Source organism: Peromyscus californicus, unplaced genomic scaffold (genome assembly GCF_007827085.1).
Source record: "Peromyscus californicus insignis strain IS unplaced genomic scaffold, ASM782708v3 Scaffold_13__1_contigs__length_99412109, whole genome shotgun sequence".
In the NCBI taxonomy this organism is placed as follows: domain Eukaryota; kingdom Metazoa; phylum Chordata; class Mammalia; order Rodentia; family Cricetidae; genus Peromyscus; species Peromyscus californicus.
The window spans coordinates 23440347-23467629 of record NW_026294424.1 but is presented as its reverse complement, the minus strand read 5'-3'; the positions used below and the strand labels follow the sequence as shown (position 1 = coordinate 23467629).

General features: G+C 45.5%; 2 protein-coding genes and 1 long non-coding RNA gene across 11 annotated transcripts in view; 2 read left to right on the top strand and 1 right to left on the bottom strand.

The window, feature by feature from the left end:
* Positions 1-10906, top strand: part of Usp34 (ubiquitin specific peptidase 34) — a 191773-nt gene extending 180867 nt beyond the window's left edge. For all 4 annotated transcript variants that reach the window (XM_052734681.1, XM_052734680.1, XM_052734682.1 and 1 more), the window contains 5 exons: positions 5524-5603; positions 7841-7981; positions 8089-8232; positions 9330-9489; positions 9694-10906. In XM_052734681.1, coding sequence (XP_052590641.1) covers positions 5524-5603; positions 7841-7981; positions 8089-8232; positions 9330-9489; positions 9694-10280 — 1112 coding nt within the window. In that variant the 3' untranslated portion in view covers positions 10281-10906. The remainder of the gene's footprint in view (positions 1-5523; positions 5604-7840; positions 7982-8088; positions 8233-9329; positions 9490-9693) is intronic.
* LOC128108291 (activator of 90 kDa heat shock protein ATPase homolog 2) lies at positions 390-20571 on the bottom strand. Of its 5 annotated transcripts, none has more exons than XM_052734689.1 (9): positions 20352-20571; positions 19240-19430; positions 16315-16400; positions 14690-14804; positions 13591-13679; positions 12753-12866; positions 12313-12414; positions 11754-11805; positions 390-2062 (listed from the first exon to the last, which is right to left on the bottom strand). In XM_052734689.1, the coding sequence occupies exons 1-9, from the start codon at positions 20429-20431 to the stop codon at positions 1938-1940; spliced, it is 954 nt and encodes a 317-aa protein (XP_052590649.1). In that variant the 5' UTR covers positions 20432-20571; the 3' UTR covers positions 390-1937. The 5 variants fall into 5 exon arrangements, with proteins under 5 accessions (XP_052590649.1, XP_052590644.1, XP_052590646.1 ...); XM_052734684.1 differs by lacking the exon at positions 390-2062 and adding an exon at positions 11140-11671 and having other exon boundaries at positions 20352-20570; XM_052734686.1 differs by lacking the exon at positions 390-2062 and adding an exon at positions 11140-11650 and having other exon boundaries at positions 20352-20568.
* Positions 20572-26254: 5683 nt separating this feature from the next.
* Positions 26255-27283, top strand: part of LOC128108288 (uncharacterized) — a 30036-nt gene continuing 29007 nt past the window's right edge. For both annotated transcript variants that reach the window (XR_008217413.1, XR_008217414.1), the window contains exon 1: positions 26255-26585. This is a non-coding gene — a long non-coding RNA (uncharacterized LOC128108288). The remainder of the gene's footprint in view (positions 26586-27283) is intronic.

The window sequence follows — 27283 nt, the reverse complement described above, 5'->3', positions numbered from 1 at the left end:
AGATCAACCCAAAAAAAAAAAAAAATCACAAAGTAGCTACTGGGAAAGTGTTGCCAGACTTAATAGAAAATTGCCTACCAAAACACAAAATGGTTTTAGGCTTTAGTAAAATGAAAACTAAGCAAAATCAGGACATGAATAGTTATTTCATACCACACACACATAACACACACAAAGTGTTTGTCAACCATATGAGAATTTGCCCACACTCATTAATGAAAAAGCAAGCAATCATTTATCCTGGGGTGGGGAGGGTGGACATGTTTGGGCCATTCCCAATTTTCAGAGACTAAGAAAAGAAGAGCTAATGAATGGAGTGTTACCAGTTGGGGGAGGCAAATTTGGCATTGTTGTATAAAACTTAACATATTCTTCCCTTTGGCCTGAACATAGCAGAACAGAAATTTATTCTGTTTGTAACAATGTAGGACAACATACAGAGGCTGTTTATTTTCACTTCATTCACAGTGTGGGGAATTGAAAACAAAAATGTCCATCAATAAGAGCATAGTTTAGTAAGACATTTCATTTGTATTATATAGTCTTCAAAACAAACTAGATAACGTTCCTTGAGTTATATGGAAAACAGACTTGAAAGGTATGTAGTTCAGTGATCCAGCAGTAAACCCAGGTATTGGGTTCAATCCCTAGCACTCAGGGTGAACAAGTAATACAGAGATTAAAACCACATTCTTACAAAGGAGTGGAATATCACCCTTAGTAACAGGCATAAGGCCAAGAGTGGTTGTGCACACCTTTAATCCCAGCACTTGAGAAACAGAGACTCTTGAGTTCAAAGCCCGCCTGGTTTACATAGTGAGTTCTAGGACAGCCAGGGCTACACAGAGAGATCCTGTCTAAAAACAAACAAAAACAAGTGAATAATACTGTCATTACATAAGGATGAAATTATGGGGTACTTTTGCTTTCTAAGTTAAATACATTTGTAAGGGTGAAATTATAATGATCATGCAATGTTTTTGTTTTATTTGTTGACATATGGTATCTCTATGTAGCCCTGACTCCTTACACTATAGACCACACTGGCCTCTAACTCAGAGATCTGCTTTCCATTGCTTTCTTAGTGCAGGTATTAAAGGTATTCTTGACCTTGCCCAGCTTATGATTAGAATTTTTTTAAGTAGCATAGAAAATGGTATTGGCAAACTATAATTAATCACTTTATGTCCCAAAGTTTATGAACAAAATAAATAATAGGATGTTTGGATAAAAGTTAAATGTTAAATTTCATCATCATTTAAATTTTCATTTTCAGTGACAAAACAAGGGTCTTGTACCTTTAGCATTTAACATTATGAAATTTTTCTGAATGTGTTAAAGAAAAAAGTTCTTTTCAAGTAACATGTACTTAGAAAACAAAACAACACTGTAGCCTGGCTGTCCAATTCAGTGTAGACGGGCTGGCATCTCACAGAGATCCACTTGTTGCTGCTTCAGTAGTGCTGGAATTACAGGGCATGCCTCAACACTTAGCTAAAACTGGTTAAAGGCCAGGCATGTTGCTACATATTTATTAAAGATTGATTTATTGTGTGAGTGTGAATGTTTGCCTACACATGTCTGTGCACCAGTGTGTTTCTGGTACCTGGGGGAGCCAGAAGGCAGAGCCCTGGGACTAGAGTTACAGGTGCTTGAGCCACCATACTCATACTGGTCCTCTGTAAGAGCAGTACATGCTCTGAACTGCCAGGCCATCTCTCTAGCCCCTAAAACTGCTTTCTTTCATTGGCTAAATTAAACATATACAAATTCATGGTATTCATACAGAAAGCACACTCTGATTCCTGCTTCTTTTTAGGGAGATTTGAAAATGTCTGTTTTCCCTTCAAAGAGTGAATATATTTCAGACCACCCCTGACATCTGATGCAGATCCAAAGCTAGCTTTACCAGTCCACCAGGAGCAGATCCATACATGCTACACATAGTGATCACATGTGAAACAAATGTAAATCTTAAACTGCTTGCCAGTTTGTTCATCTCCAGAAGAATGGAAATGGGTGTCCAAATATTCCAGAGTCAGGCCATCACATTCTCCATAACCTACAAGGAAAGTTAGAGTAGGTTATGTAGTGGGTATGCAGTTAGAAGAGGAATTCGATCAGATACTGGTATTCATAGCCTAAGGCATCTTGATTGTTTCATGGTAAAGTATTACTCATAGGCCTTTATCCACCAGCTGATGCCATTGCTTCCCTAAGATAATGATGGGTGGGATTAACACTACTATAAGAAACCAGTCAGAATTGTAACAACTCAGAAGAAACTGTGACTAGTAATATACATATGAAATATTTTATCCTCATAGCAATCATGGAAGTACCAAAAATTCTGCGATACCATTTCACTACATAAGCACCTCGAAAGGTGTTTCTTTTCCTGACAGACCACACAACAGCTTTTACAGCCTGCAGTGTTCTGACAAAGAAAGGGTACACTTAGAGACGCTGTTGAGTGAGGAGTGGGGCAGAGTGTGGACCTCGCTTAAGGGTGACTGAAGTCACAGGATAGAGAAAGACAAGTTCTGCAGACTCCAGCGTATTTTAGATGTGCCATTCTGTTTACTAAGGGAAAGCTTGGAAGTGTACCTGAGCCTGAAGAAAGTGTTCCAGCAGTTAAAGAGTGCCTACTGATTTTGCAGAGTTCCCATAACCTACTAGATTGGCTAGCTCACAACTAACTCCTGCTCCAGGACATCTCATGCTCACTCTATACTCTGGACAAATGCACACAGACACACACAAACAATGTAAAAGATAAAGACGTGTACCTGAGAGTTTTTCCATGTGAATGAGATAGGTACTAAAAAGGAGTATGTAGAATTCAGAGAATATTGGCCTCTTGCTCTTCCCCAGTGCTTTGTGAAAATGCAAGAAAGTTCAGAAATCCTGGTGCCTTGAAGGAACAACCTTCTATCCAGAGGAAACAGCTTGAGGGAATTGGAAAGACTGGAAGGTGACTTCAGTTCCCCCTGGTTGGCATAGGTTGTTTAGAGTTTACTATATGAGCTTAGGAAACTCATTCTCAGATTGGTAATTATCTATGTTTTCGTTGCTGTATTACATAGTACATCAAACTAATTTCCTTAATGCTGCACTATCTAAAGTAAAGCTAACGTGCTACTTACTACCCTTAGTGAATCTAAAAAAAGGTAATAAAACTCGGAAGTAGTTCAGTAGAAGAGCATCCCACTTAGTATGCTAAAGGCCCTGGGCTTGAACCCCTGTACAAAGTGTGGCAGGGGAGGTATTATGTTACGTAAACAGTGGTACAGATAAATGTGAAGATCATAAAATGATACCAGAGGGTTTGAGTAAATGTAGATTATTGAAAAGATTATAGGTGTTAGAATTAGATAAATGTGGGATAGATGTAACTAACAGGCTTTGAGATGAATTAGGAAACTATTACAAACTCTAATCCTAGCACTTAGGAATTGGAGGCAAGGGCATCAGGAAGTCAAGGCCAACTTTGGTTGCTTGAGAACCTGTCTCAGGAAAAAAGAGCAAAAATCATTCCTTCCCCCCCCCAAAAAAAAATAAATAAAATGAAATAAATAAGGATTAAAGTAATATTTTTCAAAGCTGTGAAATTTTAATGTGCTTATCTGACATATCTAATACAGTAGGTGCCAATAAATGTTCCTTTCCTTCTTGTTTTTAAAGGTGATTTTTATAGCATAAGGGATGTCTGCAGGGTTGGTTGGTTGTAGTGATTAATGCTGACTTTTTGTAGCTGTTGAAAAGTAAGAAGAAGAATTGTTTTACTTTGAGAAACAATTTTTGAAGAAAGAAACAGTTAATAAAACTTGAGTGGTAATACAGACTTGCCATGAGAGTTGATAACAAGCGGCAGTCTGGAGAGCTAGCCGGACATTAGTGACAGGCTCTGCACCTAGACTGGTGTTCTAGGTCCCCAGTCCTTAAACATGTCAGAGCTTCCAGGTCTAGGAGCTGTACCCCTGTAATCCCACACTTCTGAGTCAGAGACGAGAGGACTGTGGGTTCCAAGACCAGCTCAGGCTATGTGTCAGTTAAATCAAAGGTAAAAGCCATTCCTGACTCACCCAACCCTGACACAGGTGGGTCAGACGTGGCCCGAGGGTCACATTTTGCCAACCCTTCTTTTATGACCAGTTATAGTGAAAGAGGAAGTAACTATAGAAACCATTCCCTGCAGCCACACTCTGGTGGCTTGTCTGTGTGTATGTGCTATGATTGATAAATGCTCCCAGCGTCATCCAGATTAGCTTAGAACAAAGGAAGGACAAGAACTGGCTTGTCGTTACAGGGGACTAAAAGGCTTAATTCTGAAAGAGAGCCTTACGTGTGTGATTTGCTGTTTAAAGGTCTCAAAGCCTTGGTCTAACCCAAGAAGTGGCAAACTACAACCTACCTACTAGTGGCTCTTAAAAAGCCAGCAGCTACTTAGTATATAAATATTTATACACTAAGAAAATTAGAATAGAATGTTTTAGGACACATGAAAATTGTGATTTAAATTTTCGTACTTGTTAAGTTTTACTTGTAGCCAGCAAACCTTAGTCGTTTGCTCCTGTCCCTGCCACTCTGGCATCGCCTTCACAGCCTTGAGTAGCTGCAGTGGGCGTCGGATGGCCATAGGCCTACACTTAGTGTCTGCTCGCTACAGAAAATCTTGTCATCTCCCAACCCAGCCCATACTTTTTGTTTAACTGGAAGATAGCTTATATTCTATTTCTCCTCTGTGGTTATATTTTTCCTGAAGGTGGAGACGCAGAAGTAGTACATTTATGGAGGGGGCTGACATTGCAGCTTCTGTGGGAGAGGCAGAGAGGTTGAAGGGAGGAGGAACACAGGAAAATGTATTCGACACCTACAAGAGGTTAAAGTTAGGGGTTTCAGGACTTGGGCTGTAGCTCAGTGGTAAAGTGCTTACCTAGCTTACTGAGCCCCTGGTTTCAAACCCCAGGAAAACACATACGAATGCAAGCACGTGCATACAGAGTCCTAACAGTCCCAAATCTGATCTACGCAGAAGATCCTGAGGACAAGGCAAGGAGACAGTAGTGGACTCAGCAGTGTTTACTTCAGTACACACAGAGAGAACAAAAGGGGAAGAAACGGAATGCTCTAGAACCTAGTTCTCCTCACCTTCTCTCCCACTCTTCTGAAATGTAGCAAGCCTGGGAAATTTTCCAATGTACAGAGTATTTCCTTAATCCAAGAAAACTTTGAAAACCCCTCACAGTGGCTTTAATCTTCCTAGATAAGTCCCAGTACTCAAAAATAAGAGCTGGCTGAAATTATTGTCTTAGATCCTTCTGGGGATGAGGTATAGGGTGTAGAAATAAATTCACTATTCCACATTCTCAATTTCTGCACTGCTTAAAACATTGTAATGAGTTCTCTTGTAATGATGCAGTCAAAACCAGAGATAGCTAACAGTACTGTACCTTCAGTTCACTCACTCAGCAGTAGAACTTACAATTATAACCTATTCTGATTTTCTTTTTCAAATATTAGGTGTCCTGGTTGCCTATGAAGGCTTGCCACTTCATCTTGCACTGTTCCCCAAACTTTGGACTGAGCTATGTCAGACTCAGGTAAAGCAAATGATTTTTACATGATTGCTCTCCGATCTCATCCAACCAAATAGCCGGGAAGTTTTAGGTTTAAAACTGTTTGGCTATAAATTGGGAATGTTGTATAGAATTAAGGGAAGTACTGCCTTCTGGAATTTTATTCCAACTCAAGCACTGTACAGGGAAAATCCAAATAAGCTGTTTATGTTGGATATTTCATCCATAGCTCAGTAGCAGCAGTTTCTGGGAAAGTCTGAAACAGAGCTACTAGGGAAAGCAAGCTCATACCCTCCTAGCTCCCACCGCTCAACTGTCTCTTCCTTGTGACTAACATCTCTAGCAGAAACCACGTTGCTTGGCCTTTAGCTCTGCCTGGTTGTGGTTTTTCAGGGATCTCATGCTCATGTTTTCTACCATCAGTCTTACTGAGAACAGGACAGTTTTAGCTCAAACCAAATAGAACAGGAAAGGCTACGTCACCCACTCCATGTTTCAGAGAGTCACCTCCAGCCAGGCATGGTGATGCATGCCTGTAACTGCATCCCCAGCATATGTTGGAGCAGGAGGATAGCCACAAATTCAAGGCCAACCTGGGCTACATAACAGGACCCTGCCTCAAAAAAAAAAAAAAAAAAAAAAAAAATCTTTAAAGCCAGCACATCAACACATAAGTAATGCTTGTTAGATGTTGAATTTGTGAGGAAGGAAGCCAGATTAATCTAATCTAAGGTTTTTCTCAGCCTTTGGATATGGCCTAAAGGATCCCCACAAACCAACGATTTGAGTTTCCTTCTGGTTGCATCTGCACATGTTCACCATGCTGTACCATAATAATGGTTATTTCTTGCCCCAAACATCATCTGTTCCTTGAGGAATGTTAGTTTTCTGCAGTAGTACTTACTACTGAGTAAAAGCTTCTCAACTATTACTACAAAGAACTTTGGACTCTTTGAAAGACATTGATCCCACTTAGCTAATGTGATTGGCATTCAGAAAATGACTTATTGATTTACTTTACTTTTGAGACAGGGTCTCCCTTTGTAGCCCTGGCTGTGCTGGAACTCCCTGTATAGACCAGGCTGTCCTTGAATACAGAGATTGTTCAGCCTCTGCCTCAGGAGTGCTGGGATCAAAGGTGTGTGCCACCTTGAACTGAGTAGTGTCTTCAATAAGTCGGAGCAGATTTCTGCTTTCCCCTCTCTGCCACTGCTATTGCTCTTTTCGTAGATAACAGCATGAAAGGTACAAATTTTTATTTAAATTTTTATGTGTATGGGTGTTTTGTCTGCATACCGTGTGCATGCAGTCCCCTCAGAGACCAGAAGGCTTAATTGGATCCCCTGAGACTGGAGCATTACAGATGATTGTGGGCTGCCATGTGGGTTCTGGGAATTGAACCCAGATCCTCTGGGAAAGCAGCCAGTCAGTACTTTTAACTGTTGAGCTATCTCTCCAGGGCCGCGCCCCCCCCCCCCCCCCCCCCCCCCCCCCCCCCCCCCCCCCGCCCCCAGCACTAAGAATCTAAAGAGCCTGTCCTGTTCTATTCCTAATTTCTTGGGTGATCTTGAACAACTGACTGACTTACTAAAATGTTTATAAATACATGCTATCTAAAGTCTTGTTTCCTATGTGTAATATACACCCATGTAGGTATTCTAGATGGTATAGCTGTTGAAAGACATACTACGTGTATTTGAGTTGCCCATATGAAAACAGAAAAAACCAAATTTTAGTGACATTTCCAAACATTGGGACCTCACAGTAAAGCTTAACTCTGTTTAGCAAATGTATTTTCTTAAAATGTCTTTTCTTGATATAAATGTGGTTTGGTTATCTATGCATTTGTTCATTGATTGTCCCCTTAAAACATTCATATCCCCTATTCCTTAAGGCTTGTTTTTTAATCCTTGTTAACTCTGTGCTGGCTGATAAAGCCACATTTCCTTTAAGGTACATGTTGTATGGATGGGGCTGGAGGGATAGCCAGTGCTTAGGAGCATTTGCTGCTCTTCCAGAGGATCCGAGTTTGATTCACAGCACCCACGTGGCAGCTAGCAACTGTCTGTAACTCCAGTTAATGGGGAATCCAACACCCTCTCCTGGCCTCTGTGAACATGGTAGACACATATAGATGCAGGCACACATGCAAAACACATTGAGTTTTGCCATTGTCTTCCTGTGGCAAATTACTACATTTCCACCTGAACATTGTCCAAGTCCCCAGCTTCTAACTTGAGTGTTTCTTTTCTCCACTTTAGTCCACAATGTCGAAAAACTGCATCAAGCTTCTGTGTGAAGATCCTGTTTTTGCCGAGTATATTAAATGTATCCTAATGGATGAAAGAACTTTTCTAAATAATAATATTGTCTACACATTCATGACACATTTCCTTCTAAAGGTATGTAGTTCTTCTGAAAGACCATTTCTGCTTAATGTGTGTTTACTATGTTAGTCTTGGATTTTAAGACTTGTTCTGTGTATGCACGGCCATGTTTTCTTTTCCAGGTTCAGAGTCAAGTGTTTTCAGAAGCAAACTGTGCCAGTTTAATCAGCACCCTTATCACAAACTTGATAAACCAATATCAAAACCTGCAATCTGATTTCACCAACCGAGTTGAAATTTCAAAAGCAAGTGCTTCTTTAAATGGGGTAAGAACTGTGCTAAGAAGTTCAAAACTGACCTTAAAATCAGCTCTTATAGCCGGGCAGTGGTGGCACACACCTTTAATCCCAGCACTTGGGAGGCAGAGCCAGGTGGATCTCTGTGAGTTCGAGGCCAGCCTGGTCTACAGAGAGAGTCCCAGGACAGACTCCAAAGCTACAGAGAGGAACCCTGTCTTGGGGTGGTAGTGGGGGTAAGGGGATCAACTCTTATATCTGGCCTCTGTTCAACTATTACTGTTTTAGTATTACTGTTTAACCTTACTGTTTAAAGGATCACATATGAGAAAAACTATTTCAATTTGGCATTCAATATGTTAAGGGCAATGAAACCAGTAAGAACTAAGATAGTAGCATATACCTGTAATCATAGCACTTGAGCAGTGGCAGGAAGATCATTGGCAAATTGGAGACTAGCCTTAGAACACGAGTTCCAAACCAGCCAAGGCTAAAAGTCTGTCTTTATAAAAAGCAGAATAGATCCCTTTATCTCTGCGTGTGTATGTGCACACATATATTGAAATTTGTGATAATTATATTGTCTATGACTCCCAAGTAATCAAAACAGTCCCACTTATGATTATAAAGGCAACTAAGACTAGAGAGTATATTGATTTATGTAGATTCTATGAAAGCCGTAGAATGGAACACGCTGGAAACATACAGACTGTCATTCAGCAACAGCCCCTAACTAACAAGATGCTTATAAAGCTAAGCAGGGTTTTTTGTTTGTTTGTTTGTTTGTTTTGGTACAGGGACATACACCAGAACTGAACTTGAGAAACTATGACTCCTATGAAATAAAATCAAATTTTATTTGAAATTATAGCATGATTTGAAAGCTGCATTATTTGGTTTCTGTTTCAAGAGTCTTTACTCTGGCCTACTTGACATAGGCACAAAACAATGGTATAAACGACTCAACCGATGGAATACTGTAATGTCCTAATGCTGGTTTTGCATTATTCCACATTGCCAGAGAAACCAGAATGGATAGATTCCTGGGGGAAAAAAAACCTCTTCAGCTTTGAAGTTTGTCTAAATGTTCCTTCAGGATTTGAACTCTTCTATCTGGGTTTTTGTAGGACCTGAGGGCACTTGCTCTGCTCCTGTCAGTACACACTCCCAAACAATTAAACCCAGCTCTGATCCCAACTCTGCAAGAGCTTTTAAGCAAGTGTAGAACTTGTCTGCAGCAGAGAAACTCACTCCAAGAGCAAGATGCCAAAGAAAGAAAAACTAAAGGTGAGCTTTGTCAACTAAGTCGTGGGCTGGGGCTGGGGGAGGAAGACAAGCTGGAGGTATGGCTCAGTGGTTGCTCTTGCCCTTAGCTTCAGCACTACAAAAAGAAAGCTAAAAACAAAACTGGCTTCCCCCACAATTGCCTCCCGTAGGATTTTAATCTCCTTTTGGAGAAGATTCTGTTTTAATATAATTTTCCCCCAACAGATGATGAAGGGGCAACTCCTGTTAAGAGGCGGCGAGTAAGCAGTGATGAGGAGCACGCCATAGACAGCTGCATTGGTGACATCAAAACAGATACCAGGGAGGTCCTGACCCCCACTAGCACCTCAGACAATGAGACAAGAGACTCATCAATTATTGATCCAGGGACCGAGCAAGACCTTCCTTCCCCTGAAAATGGCTCTGTCAAAGAGTATCGGATGGAAGGCCCGTCCTCCTTTCCAGAGGACGGGCCACATACCCGGTCACAGCATGCAGAGGGACAGTCTGACAGCGGCAGGTGTGACGACTGTAAACCCAAGGATACTGCACTAGCTGAAGACGAATCCGAATTCCCTTCAACCTCCATCTCTGCAGTTCTGTCTGACTTAGCTGATCTGAGAAGCTGTGACGGTCAAGCTTTGTCCTCCCAGGACCCCGAGGCTGCTCTATCACTCAGTTGTGGCCATTCCAGAGGCCTCTTTAGTCACATGCAGCAACACGACATTTTAGATACCCTGTGTAGGACCATTGAATCAACAATCCATGTGGTCACAAGGATATCTGGCAAAGGAAATCCAGCTGCTTCTTGACATTAGATGTGGCATGTCTACTTTTCAGTGCCCCTCCCCCATGCCGTTTGTCTCGATTTCGCTGATTTGTTTTGTGCTTCGGTTTGTCCAGTGCTCTCTGCTTGAATGGCAAGATAGATTTATAGGCTTACTTCTTGGTCAGGCAGAACTCCAGATGAAAAAACTTGCATCTTCTGTATACTTTCTAAAGGGCAATCAGATAATGGGTATGTTTTATGTAATTAAGAGTTCACTGTAGTGGCTTTCATTTAATATGGCTTTCTGGGAGAATCAGGGCTCTGACCCTGTACAATGTAATTTAAACTTACAGCATTTTTACTGTGTATAATAATATGGTGTCCTCTGTGCCAGTTTTGTACCTTAAAATAAGAGAGGCAGATTGCCTCTGATCGCTGTGGTTCTTATTATCAAAATTAAGTTTACTTGTATACGGAACAACCACAAGAAATTTGATTCTGTAAAGAATCCTCTTTAGCTGTGGCCTGGCAGTATATAAATGGTGCTTTATTTAACAGAATACCTGTGGAGGAAATAAAGCACACTTGATGTAAAAATAACTGTTTTATTTTTATTGAAATGACTGACTCTGTTCTGTGTACTAAATTAAACTGACTGTGATGACTTTCCTTTGTTACGTAAGTTGTTTCAGTTTCCTTGGACGACAGCAGTGAGCCGACTGAAGGGAGGAAGCATGTGGCTGTTTTGCTGTTTGAGAAGTCCTCAGTAGTCCAAAAAAGTAACTTACCACGTGGATGTCTCATTCCTCGGAAGCCACCAAGGAGAGCAAGAGAAGTGTTAACAATGCAGCCAGCTAGCCCTCACCACAACACTTCTAAGAACTACACCTTGAAAACTGGAGTAGAACAAAATAGTATAACATGCCATTTATTTGTCTTAAGCTTAAATCAACTGTAGCAATGAAGTAGTGTGTTGGGACCAGCCTTAGCTTGGGGGACTGGACTGCACCTACTTTCCAGAGAGGAACAGCCATGGAAGGTGAGATGATGTCTGATTTTACTCAGTGCAGAGTCTAGAATGCTCCAAGCAATGCTTTTCAATTCTGTAGTTTCATGAATTTCATCCAATATAAAATAAATTAGGGACCTTGGAGGAAGAGACTTTGAGCAAGAAAGAAGAGGTAAGTAAACAGGCCAGGTTTCTGCTTACAGAAGGATGTCCTTATAAAACCTAACTAATTCAAGCATTCTGGGTGGTGAGCTGAAGTAAACCTTTTATTTCTTCAAAGTGCTGCTTCTGCCAACAGAATTTTGTATTCTCTTCTTTACAGACAGGAACTCCTTTACAGTCCAATTGTAATTCCGTTTGCCCTGGAGCAGGCACAAAATTCAATGCAACTGTTGCATAGTGTTCTGGGGGGAAAAACCAGGAGCCTTATTATGACATCAGGAAGAAGAAAGTGTCCAGGCCAGCTGCACTTGGCTGGGCTTCCATATGTAAACTCATGTAACATACCTTCCGGCCAGTTCCTGCATCTCCATTTCATGGTGATCTTCCTGTTTGTTAACTGAAAACAAAGGAGACATTTCACTAAAAACATTTATTGAAACTTGCACCATACAACAAAAGAAACTAACCCTTCCGAGTTAAGCTCCTTTCAATACTAGAACCAACAAACAGCATATAATCCTGTCTTCCAGTTTACACCAATGCTCTCCAAGATCCTTGGCAACATTAATACCAAGGACCAAGCTACGGTAATAACTGGTAATAACTACACAGCTGATTGGAAATGCCAGTGATATCTGGCAGCTTGGACCCTAATGACATAGAGTGCTGGAACCAGCAGAGCTTGAAGTCTCCAAGACAAAGTGAGGCAGAATTACTATCAAAATAAGGCTTAGTCCTTATCATTACTTAAAAATGCACAGTATATAACGTTTTTCTTTTGTTCTACATTGAACTGTATTAAAAAGAACTTGAGACTGAACTCATCAAAACCTTTGAACAAGTTAAAATAGGAGTAAAGAGCAACATTATCCCAGGTCACCACTGGAACCTTGTAGTTACTTACCAGTTCCACATATTCTCCAGTGATGTTCCCATCAAACATCTGGAATTTCCCTCCCCTTTCAGCTTCTAATACAGCAGGAGATTTGGAGAACTTTTGCACCAACTAGGCAAACAAAACAGACGTATTACTCCAATGCATGCTGTCACCCTACACGTGGTAAGGCATATACCAGCGTCTAACATGCCAGGTCAGTCAGCATTTCACCAACGATGTGGCTTTGCTTTAATTGTGTTGGACATCAAAGCTTTCTTCTTTATAGAGGTGGGAAATTTATATATCCCCACTGCCGATACAGCCCACCCCAAGTGCTCATCGTCACTCAAGTTTTTCAGAAGCCTTCCCTGGCTTCTCATCACCAGTGTCCTTTCTTCAGAAGCAGACTATTCCTTGGGACAGAGCTTCACACCGAGTTTGGTAGAGTGGCTCAGGGTGTTACTTACGTCTTTCACGGTGAAGATACTGTACAGCTGTTCTACTGTCGTGTCAAACTGCTCCGTCAAGTGCAAGGCTACAGTCGGAATCCTTACACCCAGTGCCACTGGAGAAGCCTGCACCTCAAGATGGGAAAGAGGGTCAAGAGGACGGTGAGACACCAGAAGAGAAGCGACAGGATCCAAAGGTGAATCCTACGAGTTGCACACTGCTGCCTCCATTTACAGAAGAACAGCATTAAAGTTCTTTGCTCCAGCAGTGATGCTGTGACGCTGGAAACAGCTTGTTCCTATGAGCACTTTACCTCCATTCCACTCCCAGGCTATAGCTCAACACCTCTGATCTTAGTTAGACCCAGAACATGACAAGAGGGTGGAAGATGACCACACCTAAAGGGTGTTCATTCCATGCATACATTCCAAAACCAAGACCTCTACAGAACATTCTTCTGTCACGATAGATGAGCCTCAATGTCACTTGCTTTTGCTGGCTATGATGGCTTACACTTCTGCTCTCAGCAGACAGAGGTCTGAAGCAGGATCACCATGAGCCTAGGCTAGTCTATCAGCCAATGACTTAAAAATAATTTTGATGAAGTACACGGCCTGTTTAGTGTTCTCATCCATAAAGAATTGGAACCTCAGGCTAGAGGTGAGTTTTGTGGTAGGGAGCATGCCCAGCATACAATTGCCTCATACCTGGCACAAAAAAAGCAAAAAAGTTGTATTTTGTCATTGCACAAAATGACATCAATACCCTTTCCTCATCTACAACCCAGTATCATCAAAAGATTGTCTGGAAACTCATTAAAGGTGGCTTCCCTCACTGTAGCCACCAGGCTCATACCTGCAAAGTACTTCCAGTCAGTTTCCTCTGAGCAGTCAGTTCCTGGGTTGCTACAGCTTTTGTTGGTAAAATCATTCCTGTTGTAAATTCTATAAGGAAATAATAAAATTTTATTAACATTTTTATCTAAACTGGAATTTTTCAAAAGAACACTTTGAGGCCTTGAAAAGAACTCTCATGTTTTTACATATATTACTGATGCTTATTAGCAAAGGCCCTTTGTTCTTTGTTCATTGCCTTGCTTTACCACATTCCTCTAAAATGCTGACTTTTCCACAAGTTCAAAATAGCAAAGTTGTACACGATTAACTATTAATAGCTTATGGTTCTCACCTACTCTCCACTACCTCTCACAAAGCTTATTCTCATTCAGTCTTCATGCCTGCGAGGTCTTGTGGGAAGAGTGCTGACCCCAAACCTGTGTACGCCAATACCTGGACACTCAATGAGCAAGCTTCAAAGATGAGCTACAGAGAAAGCCCTGCTGGCCACTCTGCCCCGCTGTCAGCTCTAATTTGGGAAAATGACAATAGCCTCACTTGATACAGTATAGGGATTATCTAGGTATTGCTGATACCTGAAATATCTGTAGTCACTTTCATTCATACATTTATTCACTCAGCAAAGATTTATTAAGCACCTACTATATGCCAGGCATTGTGCTAGATGCTGGAGATACAGCAGTGAACAAGAGAGACAGCTTCCATGCCCTCATGGAGCATATAGTCTAGCAGGGAAGACAGACATTAAACAAGTAATTACATAAAAACTAGTCCACTGGGTTTTTTGTTTTGTTTTTTCTTTTTTGAATGGGGTCTCACTGTGTGCCAAGACTAGGCTCAAACCTGCAACGATCTTCCTACCTCAGCTTCCCGAGTGCTGAGACTTTAAGTGTATCATCATGCCCAGCTCAGGAAATTATCGACAAGTGGCAATTATTACAGTCTTTCCCACAACTAGCTTTCAACACCCAGACTACAACTTATTCTGCAGTCTAATGGTGTTTCAGGAGCCTGACTTGGGAATCCATCCCTCTTGCAAAATGTAACTTGGGTCAACACCAAGGGACTCGGTGGTTCACAAGGGATGCCGCCTTTACCCGTCTTGAGCGCCTTCAGGTACTCTCCAAGAGCCTCCCTGACCTTGGCAGTGCCTGTAGTTTTCATAAGATCCTTCAGTATGTCCCCATCTCCTTTTTTTTTACTCACGTTCACCTACAAATCAGAAGAATAAAAACCTAAGAAAAAACTCGTTGAATGTATTCTTCCAACACTGGGTCCTATTGGTAACGGAACTGTGGATGAGAGAGAGGAGGTGGTACAAGAAATGTAAGCTGCTTCATGGTCACAGAGGAGCTAAGCATTTTTGAGGCCAGTACTGGCAGCCACGTTGTGAATGGACTGAACAGATCAACCATTTAACTTGATTTGAAATTGCCTAAGTATAGGAGTTAAACTGATCATGGCTTTATCTAGAGAGGGTCTGGTATGGCAGCTCACCTGTGGCTAAGCATTTAACAAGTGCCTGGTTTGAACTAAACTAACACACCAGATTCCAAAGACTTAATACAGAGGAGAAAAAAAGGTAAAGTACCTCATCAATTATTTGTTAATTACATGTTAAAATCATATTTACTCTCTGCTGGATACTGGATTAAAAATGTTTAATTATCTGGTTTTTAATGTGGTAAATTAAAATTTAAATTGCATTATGTGACATTTATACTGAACAGCGCTGGTCTACAAACCCAAAGCCACCACCCAAGAAAATCAAGTTCCCATATAACCTGGCCTTGGACTGTATACTCTTGGCAGAGAGAAAAATTAGCTAAGGGAGAGGGAAAATGGAAGAGGAATGCAACAGAAAGACAGGGATGCAGTAAGTGGTCTGGTATTTGGAATGCAAAAAGGTGTTGTTCTCAAACTACAGGAGGTCCCAGTGATTCTGGACTGGGCTGCATCTGAATCTGCCAGATGGTACTTGCAGGATAGACCTTTAGATCTGTTTAATATGCCACCAGGAAGCTGCATTGTTGAGCTCCATGTGGTAAAACTACAGCACCCAAGTAGAGCAAGCTAAGTCTTGGGTGCTAAGCAAGTTATGTCTGAGACAGGCCCACTTAAGACCTGAGACACACTTAGAGACGGCTTTTGCCAGTGTCTAGCTTTGGAAATGACAGCTCCTGTACAACAGTCTTGCCCCCAAGAGACAATGTGAAGAGTCAAAGTGGGCATAGGAATAAGCCAGCTCCTCTTAGGGGGCAAGAAAGCCAGCCAGTCAAAAATAACTTTTTTTTTTTTTTTTAAAGCAATGAGGCAAACCCAAGAGTACAGTACAGTTGAAGGCTGAGAACTGTCCCCACTAAGGGGAAACAGTCATATTCAGCAAGCCATGCAAATGGCCCAAGCACTTCCCAGCACATACCTTGTCCCATTTAACCTGAATACATCCCAGGATAAATTAACTACACAGATAGGAAGCCAGGCTGCTGCAGTCAGGTACCTGCCCAGGTCCTGGGAGTCTGAAGCTCCCAAGGGCGTCCTCTCCCACTCTGCTCCACCTCTCATATACCCATAGTGCAATGGCAGACAGCCTCCACAGTTCACAACTACCACGGGAGACCACACACCCGAGTGAGGAGTCTGCAACTACCCAACACCAAGAGCTGCAACTACCCAACACCAAGAGCAGAAGCTTGACTAGAAAGGAGAGCCTAGTAGGTACCTCGGTGTCATCGACTTCGTTCTCTTCGGAAAGGCTGGGTATTTCAATCAATCCTTTGTGTTTTGCACCAGATTCTTTAACTGTACCTAAAAGGAGCAAAACGGGCACAATTAATAACTGGTTTTATTCAAAAGTCCTCTGCCTGACTGAAGAGCCCACGTATGGCTCCACCCCCTTACAGGGTTAAGGCCATCAAAGAACAACCGAGACACAGTGGCTGGATCGGCCAATTGGTATACACACACTGGCTTCTCTGCCACCCACTTCTCTTGTCTTGCAGTGTTCTTTGCCAGTCTAGCAAGAAGGGCTATTTTGAGGGGAAGAGGACACCAGAAGGACAAGTGGGCAGAAAGGGACATGTGGACAGAAAGGGACAGAGGGACAAAAAGGGAAAATGAGCTCTGACCATGGAAAGCTTCAAAAGCTGTGGCTTGGCAAAGTCCATGTGGACTTGGTGAAGTTGGATTTCTTCCCAGTCCAAAACCTCAATGTCGTCAAGGACACAATGGGTTAAAAGCCCTTGCAGCCAACTCCTGGTCACACACAGAGACTTCCTCTTGTTTTCAATGCACATCCTTCTTACCATACTGGTCTGGGAGTACACAGAGCACTTAATATAAGTGTACTCAAAATGAGTACTAGGCTCACAGGCAGGGCTATGCAACTGGAACACTGTTCACCAATAGCCACACTGACACTTAGGCATGATCTAAAGGCATTTCATTGCCACAAGGTGAGAAAGGGTTCCACCACCCACAACAGGCTGCCTTCCAGCCCGATGAGTTGAGTTTATGCCACACAGGCATCAGGAGTGACTGATTCTCTGAGCCCAGACCATATATGGGACAACTTCAAATGCCAGTTTTTGGTTTTGTTTGTTGGTTGGTAAATGTAACTAACACATTAACTTAATCCAGAAGCCATAACAGAGCCCTGAGATGTGGACCTGACTGCAGAAGTGTACAGACCAACTCGCAGCACACATGGACTCCAGCCACCCTCCTCAAATAGTGCTAGCGAACAAACACTGGCAAAATCTAGTATCAGAGGCTTGAACAGAGCGCCCAGGCTCCAGAAGTGCTACTCTGACCAGATTCTCTAAAGGAAGTGTATGTAGGAGACAGAAATGCCAAAGTGCAAAGGTCAGCCCCAGATCCCCACCTACCTCTTCAACTAGAGATGCCCATAACGTGGTCAGTGTTGACTTGCAAGGGAGGTGCCAAGGAACAGAGTAAGAGTGACAGCGTCTTTAGGACACTGGCCTGTCCACTTGCCTTTACTTCTTGCCCTTGCCCTAGCAGTCACAGGTTTTATGCCCACTTTGGTCTCTTCACTCCCCACCCTACCCCCAAGGAACTACCCAGGGATGATGGGCTTCAAGGTCTTATCCCACACATAGACAACAGGAACACCAATTGGCAGATTCAGCTCAATGATGGCCACTTTAGAGGTACCTTCAAGATGCTTGATTCTGCCCCAAAGACTGTTTCCATGGCAACAATATATATTTCTTTCCCCTTCTAGGTCTGGGGATCTATTTTCTTGTCATGCAAAAAAGTGGTTGCTTGGGGCAAGGGAAATGAAAAGATACAGGCCATGAGGTTCTTCAGACTCCAGGCCTGCTACACCCCAGCAGCAGGAGCTACAAAGAAAGCAAGTGAGAGCAACTCCCAGCTGGAGAAGGGGTCTGTTCAGAGTCAGGGCTGAGACTGCTTGAGTGCATGTGCAAGTGAGTAAGCGTGCACATGTGTGCAAGTCACTTAAGATCTAACCTAGAGCCTTCTGCACACTAGGCAAGCATTCCATCACAAGCTACATTCCAAGCTCTTGGCTTTTATGAAGTAGATCTATGTAGCTCAGGCTAGCCTTAACTTGCCGAGAATTTTCTGGGACTGCTTTGATATTTGAATACTTCCTTGACTCCTGCACAAAGACATCAGTCCCAAGCCAGCGTAGAGAACTCCTCTCTAAAACTACACAGAAAGGAGCCACCTCAAGGGCAGAGACCCAACTTCTTAACACAATGCAGTCCTCCATAACCACATCTCTCTTGCCCCTGTCCCTGGGTCTGAACCTTGGTCATTTCAACAAGTATTGAGTCAAAAGTTAAGTGCCATAGGAGAACTTGGCAAAGACAAGAAAATCACCAACAGAAATGCCCGACTAGTAAACAGACAAAATGTGGTCTATCCGAAAGCATAAAATACTGAAACATGGTACAACATGGACTGAAAACATGACCTGAAAGCAGAGACAGGGAACTGTACACATGACAGGACTCTAGCTGTATGAATTGTCAGAGGCAAATCCACACAGACAAAACCTGTGCTAAAGACCCCAAGGGAGGGCTGGCAAGGCAGCTCAGTGGTAAGGAGCTTACTGCTGCAGCTTCGTGACGTGAACTCGATTCCCAGAACCCAAACAAAGGGGAAGAGCCAACTCCACAAATGTGTCCTTGGACCTCATATACCCACCAGGGCACACATGCCCACACACACATTGTACACATGCATATTTTTAAAAGACCCATGGGTGGGCTGGGAAGGAGGCACAGTGTTAAAAGCGCTTCTTACCAATCCCGCTAACTTCAGTTCCACCCTTGGAGACCTGCGTGGCAGAAAAACGGACTCTGCAAGTTGTTTGCCTTCTACACATGTGCTGCAGCACACACAAATGATTTTAACTTTTTAAATAAAAAATTTTGAGGGAGCAGGCATCTGTGGAGGAAGGGTGCTCCAGGCAGCAGCTCCATGAAGCCCTAATCACAGCTGATGGTAAGCTGAGAGAGTACTGCCCTTCAACCATCTAAAGTGCTGGGTAAAGTGCAGTTTCAAAACCAGCAGCTCCAAATGCATCTGCATCAAGAACTATACTGCTCACTGACTGGAAAAACTGCCCAGCCTGCCTCGTGCAGGACCCCATTACCTTTCCAGGTCAGCCTGATGTTCCACTCATAGAAGAAAATCAGCTTTCCTTTGCGGCTGCTACAGGAAGCCTCTCCTTCCACCTGCTTCAACTCACTGATTTCACATCGGCCAGCCTCGTTCTCCACAGCAAGGCCAACCAGGAGCTCTCGGAGCTTCCCCTTGGACCAGACAGTGGCATTCCGCTCTGTCCTGCCAGAGAACAGAAAGACAGGAGTGAATGGCCCAGCTCGACTCCACATGCCCGGCGGATGCCTTCCAGACCCACACCAGGTGAGCCCTGTTACTCACGCAGCCTCCAACTTGCAAATGTGCTTCTTCGACTAGGTCTCTACTAGGTGTCTTCTAAGCCTGCTGCTCAGTTTAAGACACTACTAGTCATCATATACTACTGGGCAATCTTAAAAACAATGGCCCCAGGAAGGAGAGTCAAGCAATCTCACCCACAGGAAATTATTGGGCTGAGGCCATCTGTAACGGTGGTAATCATTTAAATAACCTTAATCACAGTACAAACTATTGAGCTTTTCCATATTTCTCTCATGCACTCTCCCTAATGCTCCCATCTGAAGGGACGGAGAGCGGCTGTGACAAGTCAGTGTCCTAGCCACGGAACCCAGCCTAGAACACTGGACATCATTCTTTCAGGACAGCCAAGTCATCTAATGGTGCGGTCCGGGCTCGGCCCCGGGAACTGCCTCAGCTTTCCCCAACGCCCGCCAGAGAGGCGGACATCTCCCGGTATTCCAGAGACACAAAGCGGGCAGGTAGCGAGTGCAAACTGAGACAAAGCAAAGAAAGTGAGAGCCAAGCCCCTGCCCTTCCAACTGCACGGGGATACGGCCCTCGGCACACGCACGCGCACTACGCAGCTCAAGCCCGAAAAGGCCTGGTGAGGGGCGACCGAGGCACAGATGGGGGGCGGTGAGGCACAAGGCCCCCGCGGGGCTTGGCCCAACTTTCGGGAGGAGCCTGAAGCCGGAGGGCCGGGGCAGTTACGAACCGTCGCCCGCCAGGGGCAGGCGTGCTGCGGCGCCGCGCGGCCCTCCCAGCAGCCCGCCCGCCCGCCGGCCCGCCCGCCCGCGCCCGGGGCCCAGCCGCCGCCCGCCGCACCAGTGCCAGTTGTTCACGTTGGTCCCGTCCTCCCGCTCCTCCACGATCCAGCGCGGGTCCCCCTGACCCCACTTGGCCATGGCGGCCCGGGCGGCGCAGACGACGAGGGCCCCGGTAGCGGGTACGCACGGTTTCCGGCCCGAAGGTCTGCGAGCCCCGCAGGTCCCAGAAAGTGCCAGAAGTCCCCGCCCGGGGCCGCTCCGGCCGCGGCCTGCCCCGCCCCCCGCCGCCCGCTCCCGCCGCCCGCTCCGCCCCACACCGACTCCGCCCCCCGGCCGCTCCCGCTCCGCCCCGGGCCCTGTTACGCCCTCAATAGGCCCCACCTCGGGACGCCGCCTTCTGCCCGGCTCCTCCCCCGGACTCGCTCCGCCCCTCTCCTCTAGGGCTCCGCCCCGTCCCTGGCTCCGATTCTCCGCTAAGGTTCCGCCCCGCCCCTGGCTCCGCCCCTAGCCCAAGGCTCCGCCCTCCCCTGGCTTCCTTCCTCCCCTAGGGCTGGGACTAGGACTACCGGCAGCTCGCTACTCCCTGGTGCGCTGAGGACTTGCAGCTGGTTCCGGAAGCCGAGCGGGGCTGCTGGCCCGGGCCTCCTACCGACGGCCAGGACTCCGCCCAGGGCTCGCACTAGCGCTGGCTTTCTCTATTCCGAGAAGGCCCGCGGGTCGCGAGCGAGCTGCGCAGTGCTCTAAACCCAGCACCGGGCTACTGAAGGAATACTTACCTTTATTCATGCAGTACTCCTCTGGAGACCGTCAAGGACTGTGCTTGCAAACGCATGGGATTGTGACTTAATACAGTTACAATACGGTTTATTAATTCTTTTCACTATCTAGTAAAAACTGCAACAACCATCTGGAAAGTGTTATTTAGGCGATTTATTTAGCAAAGAAAATAGGTAGTTCGGTGGGAGGTTGGGAAGGACCTGGCTGTGCTGTGGCCATGCCGGTCAGTGGTCTGCATGTCTGTGAAACAAGCTGCTGGTTGGAGCTACTGCATTTCAATGTGTTCTTGGAGAAGCTGCTGACGCCACCACGCTGTGACTGCCACATCAAAATGACATTGGGAGTTCGTCTGATCGGACCAGAGACACAGCCGAGTGAAGGCATCGGAGACTGCGTGCTTACCCTTTCCAGTTCTGATTGCTCCTAACAAAGCATCACATGATAAGGTTTAATAATCATTTGAACCTGCCAGAAAATAAGACTTTCTGAGGCCATAAGCTGCTATAATCACTAAAATGTGTAAACTCCAAAACTGTACAAGAACTGACACCAAAGGAGATAAATTCACTAAAATGAGTGCGGCTCTAGCTGGAGGTACACAGACCGCTGGACCCTGAAGCGCTCGCTCTTCAGGTCTGCGATTTAAAAATGGCCTCCAATGAAACTACATTGCAAAAATGGGAAAGAAACACAACGGAAAGTGTAAAAAAGCGGAAAGGAGGCCCTGAGAATATTGTGGTAGAGAAAGAATCATGGACCAATAGCTAGCGAGCAAAAAGGTGGAGTCCCTTCCAGGCGCATTTGTAGACTGTGACAATATTTGGGATCCTAAAGAGATTTCAAATTGTCCAGAGTTAACTGAAGTTTTCCTTAATTTTCAAGAAGCTGGTAAAGAAAAAGATACAAAAAGAAAACCGTTACATGACAGTGAGCGGGCAGACATGAGTCCAAGGGAAGAGGTGTGGCTGCAGACGGGAGAGGCCCCAGCAGACCTGGGCAGCCGACTGCAGTGAGAAGCAGTGTTTCCACGTCATGGAAGGTGCAGCTCAGATCAAGCCAGCTGGGTGCAGCTGGAGGCACAGGGGAAGTCCTCTTCAACTGTGACTGTTTGTGTAAACAACTGGCCTGGCATCCTTGTCCTTCTAGTCCAGAACATGACCTTGATAATTGTTTGCACTTTTAGACTTTTATGTTTTATTTATGGTGTGTTTGTTTGCACACACTCACCTACAGGCCACAGCACAGGCCTGGAGATCAGAGGTCAACTTCCAGAATCAGTTCTCTGCTTCTACTATGTGGACCCCAGGGATGGAATAATGTCATTAAGAGTATATATATATATACACACATATATATATATACATAATTGTATATAATCTGGGTCTTGTTTTTTAATTACTAGTGTGAAAAAAGTAACTACATTCTAATGAAAAAGCAAGTTCAATATGTTGTTTTGAAAATAATGACATTTTGTATGTTATTTGTATGTGTATGCAAGTAAGTGTGCAGGTCCAAGAAGTGGCTATGCATTTGAATGCAGAGACCAGGGCAGAATGCCAGATAGCTTTCTCTCCCGTTCCCATTTTAAAAACAGTGTTTATTGGGGCTGGAGAGATGGCTCGGGGGTTAAGAACACTGGATGCTCTTCCAGAGGACCTGGATTCTGAAATCCACATGGCAGCCCACAACTCCAGTCCCAGGGGATCCAAAACCCCCTTCTGACCTCCTCAGGTACAAGGCATTTGTGGGGTGTATAGATATACATGCAGGCAAAATACCATATACATAAAATATCTTAATATCTTTTAAATTTTATTTTTATTATTTTAATTATGTGTATGTCGGATGGGGATATGTACATATGAATGCAAGGGCCCACAGAGGCCATAAGTGTTAATGCCTCTAGAGCTGGGTTACAGGCAGTTGTAAGCCACCTGATGTGGGTGCTGGGAATTGAACTCAGCAGTATGTGCCCTTAACCACTCAACTATTTCTCCAGCCCCCCAAATAATTTTTTTTAAAACCAAAATACATTTATCATTTACACTTGGGGTCATGAGTGTGGAGGTCAGGAGACAAGCTTCTGGAGTCTGTTCTCTCCTTCCACCGTGTATACATTGTTCCCCCCTTTTTTGGTAAACAGTTTTATATTATTTAAGGATAAATAGTTCTATCCTTAGAATGTTAGTACTTTTTAAATCACAGTGCATGCTTCTAATTTCAGCACTGGGAGCTCAAGGGCAAGTGACTGTGAGTTCTTGTTCAGCCTGAACTACAGGATTCAAACCCTGTTTCAAAATAAATAAATTTTAAAAATAAAAGAGAGTGTGCCCTGGGATGGAGGGTTGGCTCAGCAGTTAAGAGCACTGACTGCTCTTCCAGAGGACCTGGGTTCAATTCCCAGCACCCCATATGGCAGCTCACAACTGTCTGTAACTCCAGTTCCAGGGGATCCAGCACCCTCTCTGGCCTCAGCGAACAGCAGCCACACATGTGGTGCACAAACAAGCAAAATACCACATACAAAAAACAAATTATTAAAAAAAAAAAAGTGTTGCCCCTAGGTGGCCACTCTCACTGGAAAATTGGGACCGGCTGCAATTCCATGGGACAGCATTGTGCATTTCTTTTTATAATTCCGATGCCTATGCGTGTGTCCAACTTCAGTCACACTCACCAAAGACAGCCGCTGTGGTACAGGCCTGCTGGTGTCGAGGATGCGTTCCCTCTCTGTGTGCTGCACCACCACAGTGGGCACCAGGAAAACTGAGTGTGACTGGATGAACGCTTCTCAATATTTCTGCATTCCAACCTGTTAATAGACTAAAGTCTATCTGGGAGGTAGGAAACATCTTTTTTAGATTGCATTTATGCATTTGTGTGAGTGCAAAGGTCGGGAGACAGCCTGCAGGAGGCAATCTTCCCTTCTACTACGTGGGTCCTGGAGCTGAAACGGAGCATGTCAGGCTTTTCCGCAAGCATCCTTACCAGCGGCCACTCACTGGCTATCACTTTTTCTTAGTGACAGAAAAGAGTTTAAAGGATCAGAGTGATTACAGATAGTTAAGGGAATTTTGTTTGCTTGTTTGTTTTTTTAAAGATGTACCTTTATGTTGAACCACGTGTGTCTGGGTGTGGGCATGTGCCTGTGCAGTGCAGGTGCCCTCCAGAGCCCTCGGGTCACCTGGAGCTGAGGTTTCCGGCAGTTGTGAACTACCTACCGTGGGATCAAAACTTAGGCAACTGAATTTGGATCCTTCGCAAGAGCGGTATGGCACTCTTAGCCGCTCTCGCTCCAGCCCCAAAACATCATTTGTTTAATAAATTGTATTTATGTTTATGTGTATGGGTGTTGTGCCTGCATGTGATATGTAAATTTATTTACCATCTGCATTCAGTGCCCATAGAAGCCAGAAGAGGGCACTGGATCCTCTGGTACTGGCATTAAAGGCAGTTGTGAGCTGCCATGTGGGTGCTTGGAAATCAAACCCAGGTCCTCTGGGAAAGCAGGCAGTGCTCTTAACCACTGAACCATCTCTCCAGACCAAAACACAGTTTCTTTGTGTGTGTGTGTGTGTGTGTGTGTGTGTGTGTGTGTGTGTGTGTGTGAAGCCAAGCATTGTGATACACACTCGCAGCCCCGGCTTCTCTGGAGGCTAAAGGAGATTCACTTCAGCCCACGAGTCAAGAACAACATAGGTAATATGACAAAACCCCCATCTTAAAAAGAGGAATCAGGCCGGGTGGTGGTGATGCACGCCTTTAATCCCAGCTGAGGCCGGCGGATCTCTGTGAGCCTGGGCTACAGAGTGAGTTCCAGGAAGGGCGCCAAAGCTACACAGTAACCCTGTCTTGAAAAACCAAAAAAAAAAAAAGAATCAGACAAAGCCACGTGAAAACACTGCAAAACAGTCCCAAACCAACACTCGCCTGCTCTGTGTGCCCTACCTGTCCTGGCTTGCTCTCTGCCGCTCTGATAAAACAAAGCCAACTTAGGAGCGATGGGGTTTATTTAGCTCACAGGTGTAGTCCCTCAAAGAAGGAAGCCAAGAGAGCCCTCCAGGCCGGAACCTGGAGGCACTAACTGAAGCAGAGAGCACGGAGGAGTGCTGCTCCTGGCCTGCTCCTGATCGCTTGCTCAGCCTCCTCTGCAACCCCAGACGGCTGCCCAGGAATGGCACCGCCCGCTGTCGGCTGAGTGCCCCACATCAATCACTCAAACCCTCGGGCCAGCGTAGGGAGGCAGTTCTTCACTTGAGGGCCCGCTTTCTGCGTGACTCTAGTGCGTGCCAAGTTAACAGAAACAAACCAGCGCGCTGACACCACAGTGCCATAGATACTGTGCCCATGGCAGAGAACTGGGCCAAGGTGGGTAGACAGACTCTTGACAGGCGGGGGTGGGAGAGTGCCTTCCAGAACAAAGACGTGTGGACTGTGCTGGTCGGCACGGGGAGGAGGGCGAGCGGGGCGGGGTCGGCACGGGAGGAGGGCGGGCGGGGCGGGGTCAGCACCGGGAGGAGGGAGGAGGGCGGGCGGGGCGGGGTCAGCACCGGGAGGAGGGAGGAGGGCGGGCGGGGCGGGGTCAGCACCGGGAGGAGGGCGGGCGGGGCGGGGTCGGCACGGGAGGAGGGCGGGCGGGGCGGGGTCGGCACGGGGAGGAGGGAGGAGGGCGGGCGGGGCGGGGTCGGCACGGGAGGAGGGAGGAGGGCGGGCGGGGCGGGGTCGGCACGGGAGGAGGGAGGAGGGCGGGCGGGGCGGGGTCGGCACGGGAGGAGGGCGGGCGGGGCGGGGTCGGCACGGGGAGGAGGGCGGGCGGGGCGGGGTCGGCACGGGAGGAGGGCGGGCGGGGCGGGGTCGGCACGGGAGGAGGGCGGGCGGGGCGGGGTCAGCACCGGGAGGAGGGCGGGCGGGGCGGGGTCGGCACCGGGAGGAGGGCGGGCGGGGCGGGGTCGGCACGGGAGGAGGGAGGAGGGCGGGCGGGGCGGGGTCGGCACGGGAGGAGGGCGGGCGGGGCGGGGTCGGCACGGGAGGAGGGCGGGCGGGGCGGGGTCGGCACGGGAGGAGGGCGGGCGGGGCGGGGTCGGCACGGGAGGAGGGCGGGCGGGGCGGGGTCGGCACGGGGAGGAGGGCGGGCGGGGCGGGGTCGGCACGGGAGGGGGGGTCTTCCGCACCGTGGAGAAGCAAGCACGCTGCAGCCCTGGCGTGGCTCGCAGTGCGCTGCTCGGGACGAGTCGAGTGAGTCCCGGGAGTTTCCTCAACTGTGAACTTCACCTGTGAAATGGGGTAGCGTGACCTGCCAGCTGCGAGCCTTAGATTAAACGGCTGGTGACTGGAGAGAATTCGTCTCTGCCGTGTGCGAAGGATTGCGGAGCTGGAGAGGATTAACAGATGAGGGTCTCTGTTCGCCACTTTCCTAAAGCAGGCACAGAGATTCCTAGAGACAAGGTACTCAGCAACGCGAAGGTCCACTACTGGAGACAAGATCAGACTTCCTGTGGAAGGTGGCATCGGGAAGGTGGAAAGTGTTTTCATTTTTAGTATTGATCTTTATTTTACTTGTATTTCTATTTATGTGTATTTGTGTGTAGACGGAGTTTACGGTAATTGGGATACATCCCACCTGGATGTTGGAAACTGAACTGGGGTCCTCCAAAAGAACAAGTGCTCTCAACTGCTGAGCCATCTTCTCCGGCCCCCTGTTTTCAGTGACCAATTGATTGATTTTTTTTAAATTTTTAAATTTATTTTCTTAATTACATTCATGATATTCATTAATTATATTCATGATATTAATTGTATTTGTGGTATTCATTGATTACATTCGCAGTCTTCATTCAATAACTATATTGATGATATTCATTAATTACATTAATTGTATTGATTTATTACATTCATGACATTGTGTCCTGATACTACTGTCCATTTGTGGGGCTTTTCCATCACACAAAACAGAGATTCTGTACTTAGGAAATCATTGCTCTATATTCCTTTCTCCTCCATCTTGAGATAACATCTAATCTTTCTGTCTCTATGAATTTGTATATTCTATATATTTCATGTAATACAATTCCATAGTATTTGTCCTTTTTTAATGTAAAAATATTTTATGTACAACTGCAGGAGAAATAATACACAGATAGCTTGAACATAAAAACAGGTTATAATTCAAAAGTTATTTGAAACTGGGAAATAGTTTCTCTGTAGAGAATAGTA